The 21696-nt window shown below is 49.9% G+C and overlaps 1 protein-coding gene across 4 annotated transcripts in view; it reads left to right on the top strand.

Moving 5' to 3' along the window:
* The window catches only part of THBS1 (thrombospondin 1), a 92176-nt gene that overhangs the window by 21911 nt on the left and 48569 nt on the right, over positions 1-21696 (top strand). For all 4 annotated transcript variants that reach the window (XR_015299856.1, XR_015299855.1, XM_086936905.1 and 1 more), the window contains exons 5-7: positions 3404-3600; positions 10210-10335; positions 16137-16230. Coding sequence is in view for 2 of the 4 variants with exons in the window: in XM_086936905.1 (XP_086793031.1) it covers positions 3404-3600; positions 10210-10335; positions 16137-16230 (417 nt within the window). In the remaining 2 variants the exon portion in view is untranslated. The remainder of the gene's footprint in view (positions 1-3403; positions 3601-10209; positions 10336-16136; positions 16231-21696) is intronic.

Here is a 21696-nt window from a genome sequence, read left to right as displayed (position 1 = left end):
CTGTGTCCACAATGGACGCATTTTGTGCTAAGAAACTGTGCTAAATGCAACAGAGCACGAATAGTGAGCACCCATACTACTCCCAGCACTTAACACTATTTTCTTAGCGTAAAATACCCCTCGCATCCAAAATGGACGAGGATGCATTTTTAAAGAAATAGCGCTAAATGTGCAGAACGCGAATGGTGATTACGAACAGCAGCTTTTTCCCCAAATTATGCTAACAGGATCAATCTCATAATTATAGGTAATTCTACATCAAAGAGTAACACAGAAATAGTCCAATTTTAATTGAACTTCTGCCCAGGCCGAGTCCCAATGCAACTACACCTCGTGCCCCAATGATGGCACCGGCTCTGGGTGGCAGGCTGCCTCCTGTGCCTCGTGCCCCAATGATGGCACCGGCTCTGGGTGGCAGGCTGCCTCCTGCGCCTCGTGCCCCAATGATAGCACCGGCTCTGGGTGGCAGGCTGCCTCCTGTGCCTCGTGCCCCAATGATAGCACCGGCTCTGGGTGGCAGGCTGCCTCCTGTGCCTCGTGCCCCAATGATGGCACCGGCTCTGGGTGGCAGGCTGCCTCCTGCGCCTCGTGCCCCAATGATAGCACCGGCTCTGGGTGGCAGGCTGCCTCCTGTGCCTCGTGCCCCAATGATAGCACCGGCTCTGGGTGGCAGGCTGCCTCCTGTGCCTCGTGCCCCAATGATAGCACCGGCTCTGGGTGGCAGGCTGCCTCCTGCGCCTCGTGCCCCAATGATAGCACCGGCTCTGGGTGGCAGGCTGCCCCCTGTGCCTCGTGCCCCAATGATAGCACCGGCTCTGGGTGGCAGGCTGCCTTCTGCGCCTCGTGCCCTAATGATGGCACCGGCTCTGGGTGGCAGGCTGCCTCCTGTGCCTCGTGCCCCAATGATAGCACCGGCTCTGGGTGGCAGGCTGCCCCCTGTGCCTCGTGCCCCAATGATAGCACCGGCTCTGGGTGGCAGGCTGCCTCCTGCGCCTCGTGCCCCAATGATAGCACCGGCTCTGGGTGGCAGGCTGCCCCCTGTGCCTCGTGCCCCAATGATAGCACCGGCTCTGGGTGGCAGGCTGCCTTCTGCGCCTCGTGCCCTAATGATGGCACCGGCTCTGGGTGGCAGGCTGCCTCCTGTGCCTCGTGGCCCAATGATAGCACCGGCTCTGGGTGGCAGGCTGCCTCCTGCGCCTCGTGCCCTAATGATAGCACCGGCTCTGGGTGGCAGGCTGCCTCCTGTGCCTCGTGCCCCAATGATAGCACCGGCTCTGGGTGGCAGGCTGCCTTCTGCGCCTCGTGCCCTAATGATGGCACCGGCTCTGGGTGGCAGGCTGCCTCCTGTGCCTCGTGGCCCAATGATAGCACCGGCTCTGGGTGGCAGGCTGCCTCCTGCGCCTCGTGCCCTAATGATAGCACCGGCTCTGGGTGGCAGGCTGCCTCCTGTGCCTCGTGCCCCAATGATAGCACCGGCTCTGGGTGGCAGGCTGCCTCCTGCGCCTCGTGCCCTAATGATAGCACCGGCTCTGGGTGGCAGGCTGCCTCCTGTGCCTCGTGCCCCAATGATAGCACCGGCTCTGGGTGGCAGACTGCCTCCTGTGCCTCGTGCCCCAATGATGGCACCGGCTCTGGGTGGCAGGCTGCCTCCTGTGCCTCGTGCCCCAATGATAGCACCGGCTCTGGGTGGCAGACTGCCTCCTGCGCCTCGTGCCCTAATGATAGCACAGGCTCTGGGTGGCAGGCTGCCTCCTGTGCCTCGTGCCCTAATGATAGCACCGGCTCTGGGTGGCAGGCTGCCTCCTGCGCCTCGTGCCCTAATGATGGCACCGGCTCTGGGTGGCAGGCTGCCTCCTGTGCCTCGTGCACCAATGATAGCACCGGCTCTGGGTGGCAGGCTGCCTCCTGTGCCTCGTGCCCTAATGATAGCACCGGCTCTGGGTGGCAGGCTGCCTCCTGCGCCTCGTGCCTCAATGATAGCACCGGCTCTGGTGGCAGGCTGCCTCCTGCGCCTCGTGCCTCAATGATAGCACCGGCTCTGGGTGGCAGGCTGCCTCCTGCGCCTCGTGCCCTAATGATGGCACCGGCTCTGGGTGGCAGGCTGCCTCCTGTGCCTCGTGCCCCAATGATAGCACCGGCTCTGGGTGGCAGGCTGCCTCCTGTGCCTCGTGCCCTAATGATAGCACCGGCTCTGGGTGGCAGGCTGCCTCCTGCGCCTCGTGCCTCAATGATAGCACCGGCTCTGGGTGGCAGGCTGCCTCCTGCGCCTCGTGCCCCAATGATAGCACCGGCTCTGGGTGGCAGGCTGCCTCCTGCACCTCGTGCCTCAATGATAGCACCGGCTCTGGGTGGCAGGCTGCCTCCTGCGCCTCGTGCCTCAATGATAGCACCGGCTCTGGGTGGCAGGCTGCCTCCTGTGCCTCGTACCCTAATGATAGCACCGGCTCTGGGTGGCAGGCTGCCTCCTGTGCCTCGTACCCTAATGATAGCACCGGCTCTGGGTGGCAGGCTGCTTCCTGCGCCTCGTGCCCTAATGATAGCACCGGCTCTGGGTGGCAGGCTGCCTCCTGCGCCTCGTGCCCCAATGATGGCATCGGCTCTGGGTGGCAGGCTGCCTCCCGCGCCTCGTGCCCTAATGATAGCATCGGCTCTCGGTGGCAGGCTGCCTCCCGCGCCGTGACGCACAATAACTGGCTCATCCCTGCTGAGATGCAGGGATGCGCCAGTTATTGTAAATCTGCCCCTTATTCTTTTCCTGAGGTAATGTAAGGGGATTATGAGCTACATTCTGCAATTCATCCTTTTATTGGGCACTTATAAAAAAGTTTGCACTAGGTACAGTTTGAGTACCTATTGCTAAAATATATACTTTAAAAGCAATTGTTTTATCTTTAACTCTAAATCATTTTGTAGCAGCCTATAATTAAATTTTAAAATAATGACTTACACATTCACAGTGTTTTCTGTCACAGGCTGGGACCTCGTACCACCCTATATACAAGTCACCGTTCCTCGCTTGCTCCAACCAGGGTTCAGTTCCGTGACACTCGTGTTACCGCACAGACCTCTGCAGTGATCCCATTAACCGATCGAGGTCTCATCACGTAAAATAGGGAATTTCCCACTAAGTAGTTTACAGTGCACTTCTTTTTCACGCTTCTTTTTCACGCTAGGCCCTAACAACTCTTCACGGAGGAGTCCCTGAGGGCCCCCATCAGACCTGAGGAAAGTGTTCCTCTAGGGACCTCGATCCGCCTCCTGATGGGCTGCTTCTGTTCCTACTCTATGAGAACACCAGTCATAGGGACTTCTAGGCACCTATTGTGTGGAATGAGGACTACGTATTGGCCTGGTCCTTCTTCAAGCCCCTGTTCCTCAATTCTTATTCTCTCCCTTGTTTCAGTCACAAGTGCAGTCATCACCTTGGACAACCCTGTGAACGGTTCTAGCCCGGCCATCCGCACCAACTTCATCGGACACAAAACCAAGGACCTACAGGCGGTGTGCGGCTTCTCGTGCGATGAACTCAGCAACATGTTCATGGAGCTGCAAGGACTGCGCACCATGGTTCGGGCACTTCAGGACAATGTTCGCAAAGTGGTGAGTCTTTCGTGGGGTTGGAAGCTTAGTCATCATCAACAGCGGGTCAGTGGGTCTGTTCTGAGTGTGAAACGCCAACGGTGAGACTGTACTGAGAGTAAAACACAAACGGTGACTCTTTACTGAGAGTAAAACACAAACGGTGAGTCTTTATTGAGAGTAAAACACCAACAGTGAGTCTTTACTGAGAGTAAAACACCAACAGTGAGTCTTTACTGAGAGTAAAACACCAACGGTGAGTCTTTACCGAGAGTAAAACACCAACGGTGAGTCTTTATTGAGAGTAAAACACCAACAGTGAGTCTTTACTGAGAGTAAATTACAAACAGTGAGTCTTTATTGAGAGTAAAACACCAACAGTGAGTCTTTACTGAGAGTAAAACACAAACGGTGAGTCTTTACTGAGAGTAAAACACCAACGGTGAGTCTTTACTGAGAGTAAAACACCAACAGTGAGTCTTTACTGAGAGTAAAACACCAACAGTGAGTCTTTACTGAGAGTAAAACACCAACGGTGAGTCTTTACTGAGAGTAAAACACCAACGGTGAGTCTTTATTAAGAGTAAAACACCAACAGTGAGTCTTTACTGAGAGTAAAACACCAACAGTGAGTCTTTACTGAGAGTAAAACACCAACGGTGAGTCTTTACTGAGAGTAAAACACCAACGGTGAGTCTTTACTGAGAGTAAAACACCAACAGTGAGTCTTTACTGAGAGTAAAACACCAACAGTGAGTCTTTACTGAGAGTAAAACACCAACGGTGAGTCTTTATTAAGAGTAAAACACCAACAGTGAGTCTTTACTGAGAGTAAAACACCAACAGTGAGTCTTTACTGAGAGTAAATTACAAACAGTGAGTCTTTATTGAGAGTAAAACACCAACAGTGAGTCTTTACTGAGAGTAAAACACAAACGGTGAGATTTTACTGAGACACAACACCAACGGTGAGTCTTTACTGAGAGTAAAACACCAACGGTGAGTCTTTACTGAGAGTAAAACACCAACGGTGAGTCTTTACTGAGAGTAAAACACCAACAGTGAGTCTTTACTGAGAGTAAAACACAAACGGTGATTCTTTACTAAGAGTAAAACACCAACGGTGAGTCTTTATTGAGAGTAAAACACCAACAGTGAGTCTTTACTGAGAGTAAAACACCAACGGTGAGTCTTTATTGAGAGTAAAACACCAACAGTGAGTCTTTACTGAGAGTAAAACACCAACGGTGAGTCTTTACTGAGAGTAAAACACCAACGGTGAGTCTTTACAGAGAGTAAAACACCAACGGTGAGTCTTTACTGAGAGTAAAACACCAACGGTGAGTCTTTACTGAGAGTAAAACACCAACGGTGAGTCTTTATTGAGAGTAAAACACCAACAGTGAGTCTTTACTGAGAGTAAAACACCAACGGTGAGTCTTTACTGAGAGTAAAACACCAACGGTGAGTCTTTACTGAGAGTAAAACACCAACGGTGAGTCTTTACTGAGAGTAAAACACTACCAGTGAGTCTTTACTGAGAGTAAAACACCAACTGTGAGAGTAAAACACCAACGGTGAGTGAGTCTTTACTGAGAGTAAAACACCAACGGTGAGTCTTTACTGAGAGTAAAACACCAACGGTGAGTCTTTACTGAGAGTAAAACACCAACGGTGAGTCTTTACTGAGAGTAAAACACCAGAGGTGAGTCTTTACTGAGAGTAAAACACCAACGGGGAGTCTTTACTAAGAGTAAAACACCAACGGTGAGTCTTTACTGAGAGTAAAACACAAACGGTGAGTCTTTACTGAGAGTAAAACACCAACGGTGGGTCTTTACTGAGAGAAAGACACCAATAGTGAGTCTTTACTGAGAGTAAAACACCAGAGGTGAGTCTTTACAGAGAGTAAAACACCAACAGTGAGTCTTTACTGAGAGTAAAACACCAACGGTGAGTCTTTATTGAGAGTAAAACACCAACAGTGAGTCTTTACTGAGAGTAAAACACCAACGGTGAGTCTTTACTGAGAGTAAAACACCAACGGTGAGTCTTTACTGAGAGTAAAACACTACCAGTGAGTCTTTACTGAGAGTAAAACACCAACTGTGAGAGTAAAACACCAACGGTGAGTCTTTACTGAGAGTAAAACACCAACAGTGAGTCTTTACTGAGAGTAAAACACCAACGGTGAGTCTTTACTGAGAGTAAAACACCAACGGTGAGTCTTTACTGAGAGTAAAACACCAACGGTGAGTCTTTACTGAGAGTAAAACACCAACGGTGAGTCTTTACTGAGAGTAAAACACCAACGGTGAGTCTTTACTGAGAGTAAAACACCAGAGGTGAGTCTTTACTGAGAGTAAAACACCAACGGGGAGTCTTTACTGAGAGTAAAACACCAACGGTCATTCTTTACTGAGAGAAAAACACCAGAGGTGAGTCTTTACTGAGAGTAAAACACCAACAGTGAGTCTTTACTGAGAGTAAAACACCAACGGTGAGTCTTTATTGAGAGTAAAACACCAACAGTGAGTCTTTACTGAGAGTAAAACACCAACGGTGAGTCTTTACTGAGAGTAAAACACCAACAGTGAGTCTTTACTGAGAGTAAAACACTACCAGTGAGTCTTTACTGAGAGTAAAACACCAACTGTGAGAGTAAAACACCAACGGTGAGTCTTTACTGAGAGTAAAACACCAACAGTGAGTCTTTACTGAGAGTAAAACACCAACGGTGAGTCTTTATTGAGAGTAAAACACCAACAGTGAGTCTTTACTGAGAGTAAAACACCAACGGTGAGTCTTTACTGAGAGTAAAACACCAACGGTGAGTCTTTACAGAGAGTAAAACACCAACGGTGAGTCTTTACTGAGAGTAAAACACCAACGGTGAGTCTTTACTGAGAGTAAAACACCAACGGTGAGTCTTTATTGAGAGTAAAACACCAACAGTGAGTCTTTACTGAGAGTAAAACACCAACGGTGAGTCTTTACTGAGAGTAAAACACCAACGGTGAGTCTTTACTGAGAGTAAAACACCAACGGTGAGTCTTTACTGAGAGTAAAACACTACCAGTGAGTCTTTACTGAGAGTAAAACACCAACTGTGAGAGTAAAACACCAACGGTGAGTGAGTCTTTACTGAGAGTAAAACACCAACGGTGAGTCTTTACTGAGAGTAAAACACCAACGGTGAGTCTTTACTGAGAGTAAAACACCAACGGTGAGTCTTTACTGAGAGTAAAACACCAGAGGTGAGTCTTTACTGAGAGTAAAACACCAACGGGGAGTCTTTACTAAGAGTAAAACACCAACGGTGAGTCTTTACTGAGAGTAAAACACAAACGGTGAGTCTTTACTGAGAGTAAAACACCAACGGTGGGTCTTTACTGAGAGAAAGACACCAATAGTGAGTCTTTACTGAGAGTAAAACACCAGAGGTGAGTCTTTACAGAGAGTAAAACACCAACAGTGAGTCTTTACTGAGAGTAAAACACCAACGGTGAGTCTTTATTGAGAGTAAAACACCAACAGTGAGTCTTTACTGAGAGTAAAACACCAACGGTGAGTCTTTACTGAGAGTAAAACACCAACGGTGAGTCTTTACTGAGAGTAAAACACTACCAGTGAGTCTTTACTGAGAGTAAAACACCAACTGTGAGAGTAAAACACCAACGGTGAGTCTTTACTGAGAGTAAAACACCAACAGTGAGTCTTTACTGAGAGTAAAACACCAACGGTGAGTCTTTACTGAGAGTAAAACACCAACGGTGAGTCTTTACTGAGAGTAAAACACCAACGGTGAGTCTTTACTGAGAGTAAAACACCAACGGTGAGTCTTTACTGAGAGTAAAACACCAACGGTGAGTCTTTACTGAGAGTAAAACACCAGAGGTGAGTCTTTACTGAGAGTAAAACACCAACGGGGAGTCTTTACTGAGAGTAAAACACCAACGGTCATTCTTTACTGAGAGAAAAACACCAGAGGTGAGTCTTTACTGAGAGTAAAACACCAACAGTGAGTCTTTACTGAGAGTAAAACACCAACGGTGAGTCTTTATTGAGAGTAAAACACCAACAGTGAGTCTTTACTGAGAGTAAAACACCAACGGTGAGTCTTTACTGAGAGTAAAACACCAACAGTGAGTCTTTACTGAGAGTAAAACACTACCAGTGAGTCTTTACTGAGAGTAAAACACCAACTGTGAGAGTAAAACACCAACGGTGAGTCTTTACTGAGAGTAAAACACCAACAGTGAGTCTTTACTGAGAGTAAAACACCAACGGTGAGTCTTTACTGAGAGTAAAACACCAACGGTGAGTCTTTACTGAGAGTAAAACACTACCAGTGAGTCTTTACTGAGAGTAAAACACCAACTGTGAGAGTAAAACACCAACGGTGAGTCTTTACTGAGAGTAAAACACCAACAGTGAGTCTTTACTGAGAGTAAAACACCAACGGTGAGTCTTTACTGAGAGTAAAACACCAACGGTGAGTCTTTACTGTGAGTAAAACACCAACGGTGAGTCTTTACTGAGAGTAAAACACCAACGGTGAGTCTTTACTGAGAGTAAAACACCAGAGGTGAGTCTTTACTGAGAGTAAAACACCAACGGTGAGTCTTTACTGAGAGTAAAACACCAACGGTCATTCTTTACTGAGAGAAAAACACCAATAGTGAGTCTTTACTGAGAGTAAAACACCAACGGTGAGTCTTTACAGAGAGTAAAACACCAACAGTGAGTCTTTACTGAGAGTAAAACACCAACGGTGAGTCTTTATTGAGAGTAAAACACCAACAGTGAGTCTTTACTGAGAGTAAAACACCAACGGTGAGTCTTTACTGAGAGTAAAACACTACCAGTGAGTCTTTACTGAGAGTAAAACACCAACTGTGAGAGTAAAACACCAACGGTGAGTCTTTACTGAGAGTAAAACACCAACAGTGAGTCTTTACTGAGAGTAAAACACCAACGGTGAGTCTTTACTGAGAGTAAAACACCAACGGTGAGTCTTTACTGAGAGTAAAACACCAACGGTGAGTCTTTACTGAGAGTAAAACACCAGAGGTGAGTCTTTACTGAGAGTAAAACACCAACGGTGAGTCTTTACTGAGAGTAAAACACCAACGGTCATTCTTTACTGAGAGAAAAACACAAGAGGTGAGTCTTTACTGAGAGTAAAACACCAACGGTGAGTCTTTATTGAGAGTAAAACACCAACAGTGAGTCTTTACTGAGAGTAAAACACAAACGGTGACACTTTACTGAGACACAACACCAACAGTGAGTCTTTACTGAGAGTAAAACACCAAAGGTGAGTCTTTACTGAGAGAAAGACACCAACGGTGAGTCTTTACTGAGAGAAAAACACCAGAGGTGAGTCTTTACTGAGAGTGAAAACACCAACGGTGAGTCTTTACTAAGAGTAAAAGACCAACGGTGAGTCTTTACTGAGAGTAAAACACCAACGGGGAGTCTTTACTAAGAGTAAAACACCAACGGTGAGTCTTTACTGAGAGTAAAACACCAACGGTGAGTCTTTACTGAGAGTAAAACACCAGAGGTGAGTCTTTACTGAGAGTAAAACACCAACGGTGAGTCTTTACTGAGAGTAAAACACCAATGGTGAGTCTTTACTGAGAGTAAAACACCCAACAGTGACTCTTTACTGAGAGTAAAACACAAACGGTGAGTCTTTATTGAGAGTAAAACACCACCAACAGTGAGTCTTTACTGAGAGTAAAACACAAACGGTGAGACTTTACTGAGACACAACACCAACAGTGAGTCTTTACTGAGAGTAAAACACCAACGGTCATTCTTTACTGAGAGAAAAACACCAGAGGTGAGTCTTTACTGAGAGTAAAACACCAACGGTGAGTCTTTACTGAGAGTAAAACACGAACGGTGAGTCTTTACTGAGAGTAAAACACCAACGGTGAGTCTTTACTGAGAGTAAAACACCAACGGTGAGTCTTTACTGAGAGTAAAACACCAACGGTGAGTCTTTACTGAGAGTAAAACACCAACGGTGAGTCTTTACTGAGAGTAAAACACCAGAGGTGAGTCTTTACTGAGAGTAAAACACCAACGGTGAGTCTTTACTGAGAGTAAAACACCAACGGTGAGTCTTTACTGATAGTAAAACACCAAAGGTGAGTCTTTACTGAGAGTAAAACACCAACGTTGATTCTTTACTGATAGTAAAACACCAACGGTCATTCTTTACTGAGAGAAACACCAGAGGTGAGTCTTTACTGAGAGTAAAACACCAACGGTGAGTCTTTACTGAGAGTAAAACACCAACGGTGAGTCTTTACTGAGACACAACACCAACAGTGAGTCTTTACTGAGAGTAAACACCAACGGTCATTCTTTACTGAGAGAAACACCAGAGGTGAGTCTTTACTGAGAGTAAAACACCAGAGGTGAGTCTTTACTGAGAGTAAAACACCAACGGTGAGTCTTTACTGAGAGTAAAACACCAACGGTGAGTCTTTACTGATAGTAAAACACCAAAGGTGAGCCTTTACTGAGATAACAGTGAGTCTTTACTGACAGTAAAACACAAACAGTGTCCAGACCTGTACATGCCTCACTTACCCCTTCCTGTTTGTTTCCTAGACGGAAGAGAATGAACTCATCGCCCGGGTGGTACAGGTCAGCCCGGGGCTCTGTATGCACAACGGCATCCTGCACAAGAACCGTGAGGAGTGGACCATCGATAGCTGCACAGAGTGTACCTGCCAGGTGAGACCCCGGCCCAGAGGCCCATGCGCCACTTAGTGAGTTAACCACCAGACGAGGTGACAGTGAGAGCCAATCATGCTGGGGGTGACAGCGGTGAAAAATGAGGGAAATAAAGGTGATGCCGAGGAGGGCAGCTGCCTTGCGCAGTGGGCGGTTCGCTGTCCTCAAGCCCCCATCTTACGAGTCAGTGGACTCAATCTTGCGTGTACCTTCTCTGTGTAGAGGCAAGAGATGGGATAGGCTTGAACTCCTTCTAGAGGAAGCATAGGCTCGAGACTATCTATAGCTTGTCTCCTTCTGGAGGAGGCACCAGCGAGCTGGAGGATATTCCTTCCCTTGTCTCCCTCTAGAGAAAGCCTAGGCGAGCTCAAGGCGATCCGTCTCTTGTCTCCTAGAGGAAGCATAGGCAAGGTCGAGATGAACTGTCACTTGTCCCCTTTTAGAAGAAGCACATGTGAGCTTGAGGCTATTCCTTCCCTTGTCTCCTAGAGGAAGCATAGGTGAGCTAGAGGCGATCCGTCGCTTGTCTTCTTCTTGAGGAAGTACTTGTGAGCTTGAAGCTACTCTGTTCCTTGCCTCCTAGAGGAAGCATAGGTGAGCTCGAGACGAACTGTCACTTGTCTCCTTTTAAAGGAAGTACATGTGAGCTTGAGGCTATTCCTTCCCTTGTCTCCTTTTAGAAGAGGGAGAAGTGATCTCGAGGAAATCCGTCCCTTGCCTCCTTCTAGAGGAAGCATAGGCGAGCTCGAGGCTATCCATTGCTTGTCTCCTTCTAGAGGAAGCCTAGGCGAGCTTGAGGCGATCTGTTGCTTGTCTCCTTCTAGAGGAAGCATAGACGAGCAAGAGGCGATCCGTTGCTTGTCTCCTTCTAGAGAAAGTACATGTGAGCTCAAGGCTATTCCATCCCTTGTCTCCTTTTGGATGAGGTACAAGTGTGCTCGAGGCCATCCATTGCTTGTCTCCTTTTAAAGGAGGGATAAGTGAGCTTGAGGTGATCCATCCCTTGCCTCCTTCTGGAGGAAGCATAGGCGAGCTCGAGGCTATCCGTTGCTTGTATCCTTCTGGAGGAGGACCAAGCAAGCTTGAGGCTATTCCATCCCTTGTCTCATTTTGGAGGAGGAACAAGCGTGCTCGAGGCTATCCATTGCTTGTCTCCTTTTAGAGGAGGAAGAAGTGAGCCTGAGGTGATCCGTCCCTTGCCTCCTTCTACTTCTCCTTTCTTTAGGAGGAGGCAAGGGATGGGTAGCCTCATGCTCGCATGTGCCTCCTGTAGGAGGAGACAAGAGATGGATAGCTTTGATCTTGCTTGTGCCTCCTCTAGAAGGAGACCAGGGACGGATAGTTTTTAGCTCGCCTATGCTTCCTCTAGGAGGAGACAAGAAACAGATAGTTTCGAGCTCATTTCTCCCTCCTCTAGGAGTCAAGGGATGGTTAGCCTCGTACACACATGTGTCTCCTGTAGGAGGAGACAAAGGATGGATAGCTTCGGGCTCGCATGTGCTTCCTCTAGGAGGAGACAAGGGACAGGTAGCTTTGGGCTCGCATGTGCTTCCTCTAGGAGGAGACAAGGGACGGGTAGCTTCGGGCTGGCATGCGCTTCTGCAAGGAGGAGACAAGGGACACATAGCTTCGAGCTTGCATGTGCTTCCTCTAGGAGGAGACAAGGGACGGGTAGCTTTGGGCTCGCATGTGCTTCCTCTAGGAGGAGACAAGGGACAGGTAGCTTTGGGCTCGCATGTGCTTCCTCTAGGAGGAGACAAGGGACGGATAGCTTCGAGCTCGCATGCGCTTCTGCAAGGACAAGACAAGGGACAGGTAGCTTTGTGCTCGCATGTGCTTCCTCTTGGAGGAGACAAGGGGCAGATAGCTTTGGGCTCTCATGTGCTTCCTCTAGGAGGAGACAAGGGACGGATAGCTTCGGGCTCGCATGTGCTTCCTCTAGGAGGGGACAAAGGATGGATAGGATAACTTTGAGCTCGCATGCGCTTCTGCAAGGAGGAGACAAGGGACACATAGCTTCGAGCTTGCATGTGCTTCCTCTAGGAGGAGACAAGGGACGGGTAGCTTTGTGCTCGCATGTGCTTCCTCTTGGAGGAGACAAGGGGCAGATAGCTTTGGGCTCGCATGTGCTTCCTCTAGGAGGAGACAAGGGGCAGATAGCTTTGTGCTCGCATGCGCTTCCTCTTGGAGGAGACAAGGGGCAGATAGCTTTGGGCTCGCATGTGCTTCCTCTAGGAGGAGACAAGGGGCAGATAGCTTCGGGCTCGCATGTGCTTCTGCAAGGAGGAGACATGGGACGGATAGCTTTGGGCTTGCATGTGCTTCCTCTAGGAGGGGACAAAGGATGGATAGCTTCGGGCTCGCATGTGCTTCCTCTGGGAGGAGACAAGGGACGGATAGCTTTGGGCTGGCATGCGCTTCTGCAAGGAGAAGACAAGGGACACATAGCTTCGAGCTCGCATGTGCTTCCTCTAGGAGTAGACAAAGGGCAGGTAGCTTTGGGCTCGCATGTGCTTCTGCAAGGAGGAGACAAGGGACACATAGCTTCGAGCTCGCATGTGCTTCCTCTAGGAGAAGACAAGGGACAGGTAGCTTTGGGCTCGCATGTGCTTCCTCTAGGAGGAGACAAGGGACAGGTAGCTTTGGGCTCGCATGTGCTTCCTCTAGGAGGAGACAAGGGACAGGTAGCTTTGGGCTCGCATGTGCTTCCTCTAGGAGGAGACAAGGGACAGGTAGCTTTGGGCTCGCATGTGCTTCCATCTAGGAGGAGACAAGGGACAGGTAGCTTTGGGCTCGCATGTGCTTCCTCTAGGAGGAGACAAGGGACAGGTAGCTTTGGGCTCGCATGTGCTTCCTCTTGGAGGAGACAAGGGGCAGATAGCTTTGTGCTCGCATGTGCTTCCTCTAGGAGGAGACAAGGGGCAGATAGCTTTGTGCTTGCATGTGCTTCCTCTTGGAGGAGACAAGGGGCAGATAGCTTCGGGCTCGCATGTGCTTCTGCAAGGAGGAGACATGGGACGGATAGCTTTGTGCTCGCATGTGCTTCCTCTAGGAGGAGACAAGGGACAGATAGCTTTGGGCATGCATGTGCTTCCTCTAGGAGGAGACAAGGGACGGGTAGCTTTGGGCTCGCATGTGCTTCCTCTAGGAGGAGACAAGGGACAGGTAGCTTTGGGCTCGCATGTGCTTCCTCTAGGAGGAGACAAGGGACGGATAGCTTCGAGCTTGCATGTGCTTCCTCTAGGAGGAGACAAGGGACGGGTAGCTTTGTGCTCGCATGTGCTTCCTCTAGGAGGAGACAAGGGACACATAGCTTCGAGCTCGCATGTGCTTCCTCTAGGAGGAGACAAGGGACGGGTAGCTTTGGGCTCGCATGTGCTTCCTCTAGGAGGAGACAAGGGACAGGTAGCTTTGGGCTCGCATGTGCTTCCTCTAGGAGGAGACAAGGGACAGATAGCTTTGTGCTCGCATGTGCTTCCTCTAGGAGGGGACAAAGGATGGATAGCTTTGGGCTCGCATGTGCTTCCTCTAGGAGGGGACAAAGGATGGATAGCTTCGGGCTCGCATGTGCTTCCTCTAGGAGGAGACAAGGGACAGATAGCTTTGGGCTCGCATGTGCTTCCTCTAGGAGGAGACAAGGGACAGATAGCTTTGGGCTCGCATGTGCTTCCTCTAGGAGGAGACAAGGGACAGATAGCTTTGGGCTCTCATGTGCTTCCTCTAGGAGGAGACAAGGGACGGATAGCTTCGGGCTCGCATGTGCTTCCTCTAGGAGGAGACAAGGGACAGATAGCTTTGGGCTCTCATGTGCTTCCTCTAGGAGGAGACAAGGGACAGATAGCTTTGGGCTCTCATGTGCTTCCTCTAGGAGGAGACAAGGGACGGATAGCTTCGGGCTCGCATGTGCTTCCTCTAGGAGGAGACAAGGGACAGATAGCTTTGGGCTCGCATGTGCTTCCTCTAGGAGGGGACAAAGGATGGATAGCTTCGGGCTCGCATGTGCTTCCTCTAGGAGGAGACAAGGGACAGATAGCTTTGTGCTCGCATGTGCTTCCTCTAGGAGTAAACAAGGGACAGATAGCTTTGGGCATGCATGTGCTTCCTCTAGGAGGAGACAAGGGACAGGTAGCTTTGGGCTCGCATGTGCTTCCTCTAGGAGGAGACAAGGGACAGGTAGCTTTGGGCTCGCATGTGCTTCCTCTAGGAGGAGACAAGGGACAGGTAGCTTTGTGCTCGCATGTGCTTCCTCTAGGAGGAGACAAGGAATAGGTAGCTTCGGGCTCGCATGTGCTTCTTCAAGGAGGAGACAAAGGATGGATAGCTTCAAGCTCGCATGTGCTTCTGCAAGGAGGAGACAAATGATGGATAGCTTCGAGCTTGCATATGCTTCCTCTAGGAGGATACAAGAGATGGATAGCTTCGATCTTGCTTGTGCCTCCTCTAGAAGGAGACCAGGGACGGATAGTTTTTACCTCGCCTATGCTTCCTCTAGGATTAGACAAGGGACAGGTAGCTTTGGGCTTGCATGTGCTTCCTCTAGAAGGACACAAGGGATGGATAGCTTCAAGCGTCCATGTGCTCCTGCAAGGAGGAGACAAAGGATGGATAGGATAACTTCGAGCTCGCATGTGCTTCCTCTAGGAGGGGACAAAGGATGGATAGCATAACTTCGAGCTCGCATGTACTTCCTCTAGGAGGGGACAAAGGATGGATAGCTTCGGGCTCGCATGTGCTTCCTCTTGGAGGAGACCAGGGACGGATGGCTTCGGGCTCGCATGTGCTTCCTCTAGGAGGGGACAAAGGATGGATAGGATAACTTTGAGCTCGCATGTGCTTCCTTTAGGCGGGGACAAAGGATGGATAGCTTCGGGCTCGCATGTGCTTCCTCTAGAGGAGACAAGGGACAGATAGCTTTGAGCTCGCATGCGCTTCTGCAAGGAGGAGACAAGGGACGGATAGCTTCGAGCTCGCATGTGCTTCCTCTCAGAGGAGACAAGGGACACATAGCTTCGAACTTGCATGTGCTTCCTCTCAGAGGAGACAAGGGACACATAGCTTTGGGCTCGCATGTGCTTCCTCTAGGAGGAGACAAGGGACAGTTAGCTTCGGTCTCGCATGTGCTTCTGCAAGGAGGAGACAAGGGACGGATAGCTTCGAGCTCGCATATGCTTCCTCTTGGAGGAGACAAGGGGCAGATAGCTTCGAGCTCGCATGCGCTTCTGCAAGGAGGAGACAAGGGACACATAGCTTTGGGCTCGCATGTGCTTCCTCTAGGAGGAGACAAGGGACAGTTAGCTTCGGGCTCGCATGTGCTTCTGCAAGGAGAAGACAAGGGACGGATAGCTTCGGGCTCGCATGTGCTTCTGCAAGGAGGAGACAAGGGACGGATAGCTTCGAGCTTGCATGCGCTCCTGCAAGGAGGAGACAAGGGACACATAGCTTTGGGCTCGCATGTGCTTCCTCTCAGAGGAGACAAGGGACGGATAGCTTCGGGCTCGCATGTGCTTCTGCAAGGAGGAGAAGAGGGACGGATAGCTTCGAGCTTGCATGTGCTTCCTCTCAGAGGAGACAAGGGACACATAGCTTTGGGCTCGCATGTGCTCCCTCTAGGAGGAGACAAAGGATGGATAGCCTCGAGCTAGCACGTGCCTCTTGTAGGACGAGAAGTGCTATCACCTGCGCTCCAGCTCGCATGCACCTCAAGGTACATAGCTTCAAAGTACAGTCCTGATGAGTGGCTGCCATGCTGATAGAAGGCGCCTTAGACAATCCCTTGTACATTTACTCTTTTTTTTTTGCAGAATTCTGCCACCATTTGCCGGAAGGTATCCTGCCCATTGATGCCCTGCACCAACGCTACCATCCCTGATGGAGAGTGCTGCCCCCGATGCTGGCGTAAGGCTTCTTCAAATGTATTATTGTTTACATATTGAATTTGTAAAATCTCCAGAGGGTTGGTCAACAGCAGCACCACAGCGTGGCGGTTAGACTTCTGAACGGAAGATCCACTGTTTGCTTCTGTCCTGCTGAACAGCTCCATGCCTGCAACCTTCGTCTGCCTTTCTGTGTGCGTCAGTGCTTTACCTCTCCCTTTGTCTGCATCCGTCAGTGCCTTACCTCACCCTTTGTCTGCGTCCGTCAGGGCCTTACCTCACCCTTTGTCTGCGTCCGTCAGTGCCTTACCTCACCCTTTGTCTGCTCCCATCCTCTGTGTCCGTCAGTGCCTTACCTCACCCTTTGTCTGTTTCCATCAGTGCCTTACCTCACCCTTTGTCTGCGTCCGTCAGTGCCTTACCTCACCCTTTGTCTGTTTCCATCAGTGCCTTACCTCACCCTTTGTCTGCGTCCGTCAGTGCCTTACCTCACCCTTTGTCTGTTTCCATCAGTGCCTTACCTCATCCTTTGTCTGTGTCCGTCAGTGCCTTACCTCACCTTTTGTCGGTGTCCGTCAGTGCCTTACCTCACCTTTGGTCTGTGTCCGTCAGTGCCTTACCTCACCTTTTGTCTGTGTCCGTTGGTGCCTTACCTCACCCTTTCCTTTTCCGTTGGTGCCTTACCTCACCCTTTCTATGTCAGTCGGTGCCTTACCTCACCCTTTCCATGTCCGTCGGTGCCTTACCTCACCCTTTCCATTTCCGTTGGTGCCTTACCTCACCCTTTCTATGTCAGTCGGTGCCTTACCTCACCCTTTCCATTTCCGTTGGTGCCTTACCTCACCCTTTCTATGTCCGTCGGTGACTTACCTCACCCTTTGTCTGTGTCCGTCAGTGCCTTACCTCACCCTTTGTCTGTGTCCATCAGTGCCTTACCTCACCCTTTCTATGTCCGTCGGTGCCTTACCTCACCCTTTCCATGTCCGTTGATGCCTTACCTCACCCTTTCTATGTCCATCAGTGCCTTACCTCACCCTTTGTCTGTGTCCATCAGTGCCTTACTTCACCCTTTGTCTGCGTCTGTCAGTGCCTTACCTCACCCTTTGTCTGCTCCCATCCTCTGTGTCCGTCAGTGCCTTACCTCACCCTTTGTCTGCATCCGTAAGTGCCTTACCTCACCCTTTGTCTGCGTCCATCAGTGCATTACTTCACCTTTTGCCTGTGTCCGTCAGTGCCTTACCTCACCCTTTGTCCGTATCCGTCGGTGCCTTACCTCACCCTTTGTCTGCGTCCATCCTCAGTGTCCATCGGTGCCTTACCTCACCCTTTGTCTGTGTCCATCCGTGCCTTACCTCACCCTTTCTATGTCCGTCGGTGACTTACCTCACCCTTTGTCTGTGTCCGTCAGTGCCTTACCTCACCCTTTGTCTGTGTCCATCAGTGCCTTACCTCACCCTTTCTATGTCCGTCGGTGCCTTACCGCACCCTTTCCATGTCCGTTGATGCCTTACCTCACCCTTTCTATGTCTGTTGGTGCCTTATCTCACCCTTTCTATGTCCTTCGGTGCCTTACCTCACCCTTTCTATGTCCGTCAGTGCCTCACCTTTTGTGTGTTTCCTTCATTCCATTACTTCACCCTTTGTCTGTGTCCGTCGGTGCCTTACCTCACCCTTTGTCTGAGTCCATCCTCAGTGTCCGTCGGTGCCTTTCCTCACCCTTTCTATGTCCGTCGGTGCCTTACCTCACCCTTTGTCGGTATCTGTCAGTGCCTTACCTCACCCTTTCCATGTCCGTTGGTGCCTTACCTCACCCTTTCCATGTCCGTCTGTGCCTTACCTCACCCTTTCTATGTCCGTTGGTGCCTTACCTCACCCTTTCCATGTCCGTCAGTGCCTTATCTCACCCTTTGTCTGCGTCTTTCAGTGCCTTACTTCACCCTTTACATGTCTGTCGGTGCCTTACCTCACCCTTTGTCTGCGTCCATCAGTGCCTTACTTCACCCTTTGTCTGTGTCCGTCAGTACCTTACCTCACCCTTTGTCTGCGTCCGTCAGTGCCTTACCTCACCTTTTGTCTGTGTCCGTCAGTGCCTTACCTCACCCTTTGTCTGCGTCCGTCAGTGCCTTACCTCACCTTTTGTCTGTGTCCGTTGGTGCCTTACCTCACCCTTTCCTTTTCCGTTGGTGCCTTACCTCACCCTTTCTATGTCAGTCGGTGCCTTACCTCACCCTTTCCATGTCCGTCGGTGCCTTACCTCACCCTTTCCATTTCCGTTGGTGCCTTACCTCACCCTTTCTATGTCAGTCGGTGCCTTACCTCACCCTTTCCATTTCCGTTGGTGCCTTACCTCACCCTTTCTATGTCCGTCGGTGACTTACCTCACCCTTTGTCTGTGTCCGTCAGTGCCTTACCTCACCCTTTGTCTGTGTCCATCAGTGCCTTACCTCACCCTTTCTATGTCCGTCGGTGCCTTACCTCACCCTTTCCATGTCCGTTGATGCCTTACCTCACCCTTTCTATGTCTGTCGGTGCCTTATCTCACCCTTTCTATGTCCTTCGGTGCCTTACCTCACCCTTTCTATGTCCGTCAGTGCCTCACCTTTTGTGTGTTTCCTTCATTCCATTACTTCACCCTTTGTCTGTGTCCGTCGGTGCCTTACCTCACCCTTTGTCTGAGTCCATCCTCAGTGTCCGTCGGTGCCTTTCCTCACCCTTTCTATGTCCGTCGGTGCCTTACCTCACCCTTTGTCGGTATCTGTCAGTGCCTTACCTCACCCTTTCCATGTCCGTTGGTGCCTTACCTCACCCTTTCCATGTCCGTCTGTGCCTTACCTCACCCTTTCTATGTCCGTTGGTGCCTTACCTCACCCTTTCCATGTCCGTCAGTGCCTTACCTCACCCTTTGTCTGCGTCTTTCAGTGCCTTACTTCACCCTTTACATGTCTGTCGGTGCCTTACCTCACCCTTTGTCTGCGTCCATCAGTGCCTTACTTCACCCTTTGTCTGTGTCCGTCAGTACCTTACCTCACCCTTTGTCTGCGTCCGTCAGTGCCTTACCTCACCTTTTGTCTGTGTCCGTCAGTGCCTTACCTCACCCTTTGTCTGCGTCCGTCAGTGCCTTACCTCACCTTTTGTCTGTGTCCGTTGGTGCCTTACCTCACCCTTTCCTTTTCCGTTGGTGCCTTACCTCACGCTTTCTATGTCAGTCGGTGCCTTACCTCACCCTTTCCATGTCCGTCGGTGCCTTACCTCACCCTTTCCATTTCCGTTGGTGCCTTACCTCACCCTTTCTATGTCAGTCGGTGCCTTACCTCACCCTTTCCATTTCCGTTGGTGCCTTACCTCACCCTTTCTATGTCCGTCGGTGACTTACCTCACCCTTTGTCTGTGTCCGTCAGTGCCTTACCTCACCCTTTGTCTGTGTCCATCAGTGCCTTACCTCACCCTTTCTATGTCCGTCGGTGCCTTACCTCACCCTTTCCATGTCCGTTGATGCCTTACCTCACCCTTTCTATGTCTGTCGGTGCCTTATCTCACCCTTTCTATGTCCTTCGGTGCCTTACCTCACCCTTTCTATGTCCGTCAGTGCCTCACCTTTTGTGTGTTTCCTTCATTCCATTACTTCACCCTTTGTCTGTGTCCGTCGGTGCCTTACCTCACCCTTTCTATGTCCGTCAATACCTTACCTCACCCTTTCTATGTCTGTCTGTGCCTTACCTCACCCTTTCTATGTCCGTCATTGCCTTTTCTCAACCTTTCTGTGTCCGTTGGTGCCTTACCTCACCCTTTCTATGTCCGTCAGTGCATTACCTCACCCTTTGTCTGCGTCCATCAGTGCCTTACTTCACCCTTTGTCTGCGTCCGTCAGTGCCTTACCTCACCTTTTGTCTGTGTCCGTCAGTGCTTTACCTCACCTTTTGTCTGTGTCCGTCAGTGCCTCACCTCACCTTTTGTCTGTGTCCGTCGGTGCCTTACCTCACCTTTTGTCTGTGCCCGTCGGTGCATTACCTCACCCTTTCCATTTCCGTTGGTGCCTTACCTCACTCTTTCTATGTCCGTCGGTGCCTTACCTCACCCTTTCCATGTCCGTCGGTGCCTTACCTCACCCTTTCTATGTCCGTCGGTGCCTTACCTCACCCTTTCTATGTCCGTTGGTGCCTTACCTCACCCTTTCCATTTCCGTTGGTGCCTTACCTCACCCTTTCTATGTCTGTCGGTGCCTTACCTCACCCTTTCTATGTCTGTCTGTGCCTTACCTCACACTTTCTATGTCCGTGGTTGTCTTTTCTCACCCTTTCTGTGTCCGTCAGTGCCTTACCTCACCATTTCTATGTCCGTCAATACCTTACCTCACCCTTTCTATGTCTGTCTGTGCCTTACCTCACCCTTTCTATGTCCGCCGTTGCCTTTTCTCACCCTTTCTATGTCCGTCGTTGCCTTTTCCTCACCCTTTCTATGTCCGTCAGTGCATTACCAAAAGAACAAATGGAGGAGTATTACCTGATGAGGGTAAATGAAGCCTTTTGTCCAAACTAAGTAAACATTGTTCCTTTGTTAGTAAACCCCTCACTCACCACCTGGTGGTGACTTGCTTCATCATCGGGGCCCACCCAAGTGGCCTAGCGTCACTTGGGTGTGCTTCAACACCTGTGTTACAGTGGAGCAGGTAGTGAAGTGTGGGATGCGAACAAAAAAGTGTGAATGTTAAAATTGTCCTGGTTAATGCTTTTATACAATTTTTAATAAAAAAGTAACTGGACAATATTAAAAATGTGGGCGAGATAGTAGTAGGGAAGTTACGGCCTACATATCTCCGTTTATGTGTTGGTCGACATGTTTCTACCATATGGGGAAAATCCCCGGTATTCCTCAGGACCAAAACAAGGAAGTGGGTGGTGTGCGCCCTCTAAAAGACGCACCCAGTCCTAATTCCTTGGTCATCCAGAAGAAAAATATACTTCTGGGTAAGCACTCCTGAAGTTTAGGGTGCAGATAAAAAACCTGTGGGGAAGAAAGAGAGTAAATAAAATAATTACTATCCTGTAACGTAGTGCAGAATTAGGGTGCAGAATACGTGCAGTTATTCTTGCTTTCCACAGTGGTGAATGACACAGTGCCTTCATCATCTCTCTTTGTTTCCAAAAACGTCAGTGCATTACCTCACCCTTTGTCTGCGTCCATCAGTGCCTTACTTCACCCTTTGTCTGCGTCCGTCAGTGCCTTACCTCACCTTTTGTCTGTGTCCGTCAGTGCTTTACCTCACCTTTTGTCTGTGTCCGTCAGTGCTTTACCTCACCTTTTGTCTGCGTCCGTCAGTGCCTTACTTCACCCTTTGTCTGCGTCCGTCAGTGCCTTACCTCACCTTTTGTCTGTGTCCGTCAGTGCCTTACTTCACCTTCTGTATGTGTCCGTCAGTGCCTTACCTCACCTTTTGTCTGTGTCCGTCAGTGCCTTACCTCACCCTTTGTCTGTGTCCGTCAGTGCCTTA

Source organism: Lissotriton vulgaris, chromosome 9 (assembly GCF_964263255.1).
Source record: "Lissotriton vulgaris chromosome 9, aLisVul1.2, whole genome shotgun sequence".
NCBI classification, from domain to species: domain Eukaryota; kingdom Metazoa; phylum Chordata; class Amphibia; order Caudata; family Salamandridae; genus Lissotriton; species Lissotriton vulgaris.
This window is presented reverse-complemented; position numbering and strand designations above follow the sequence as displayed.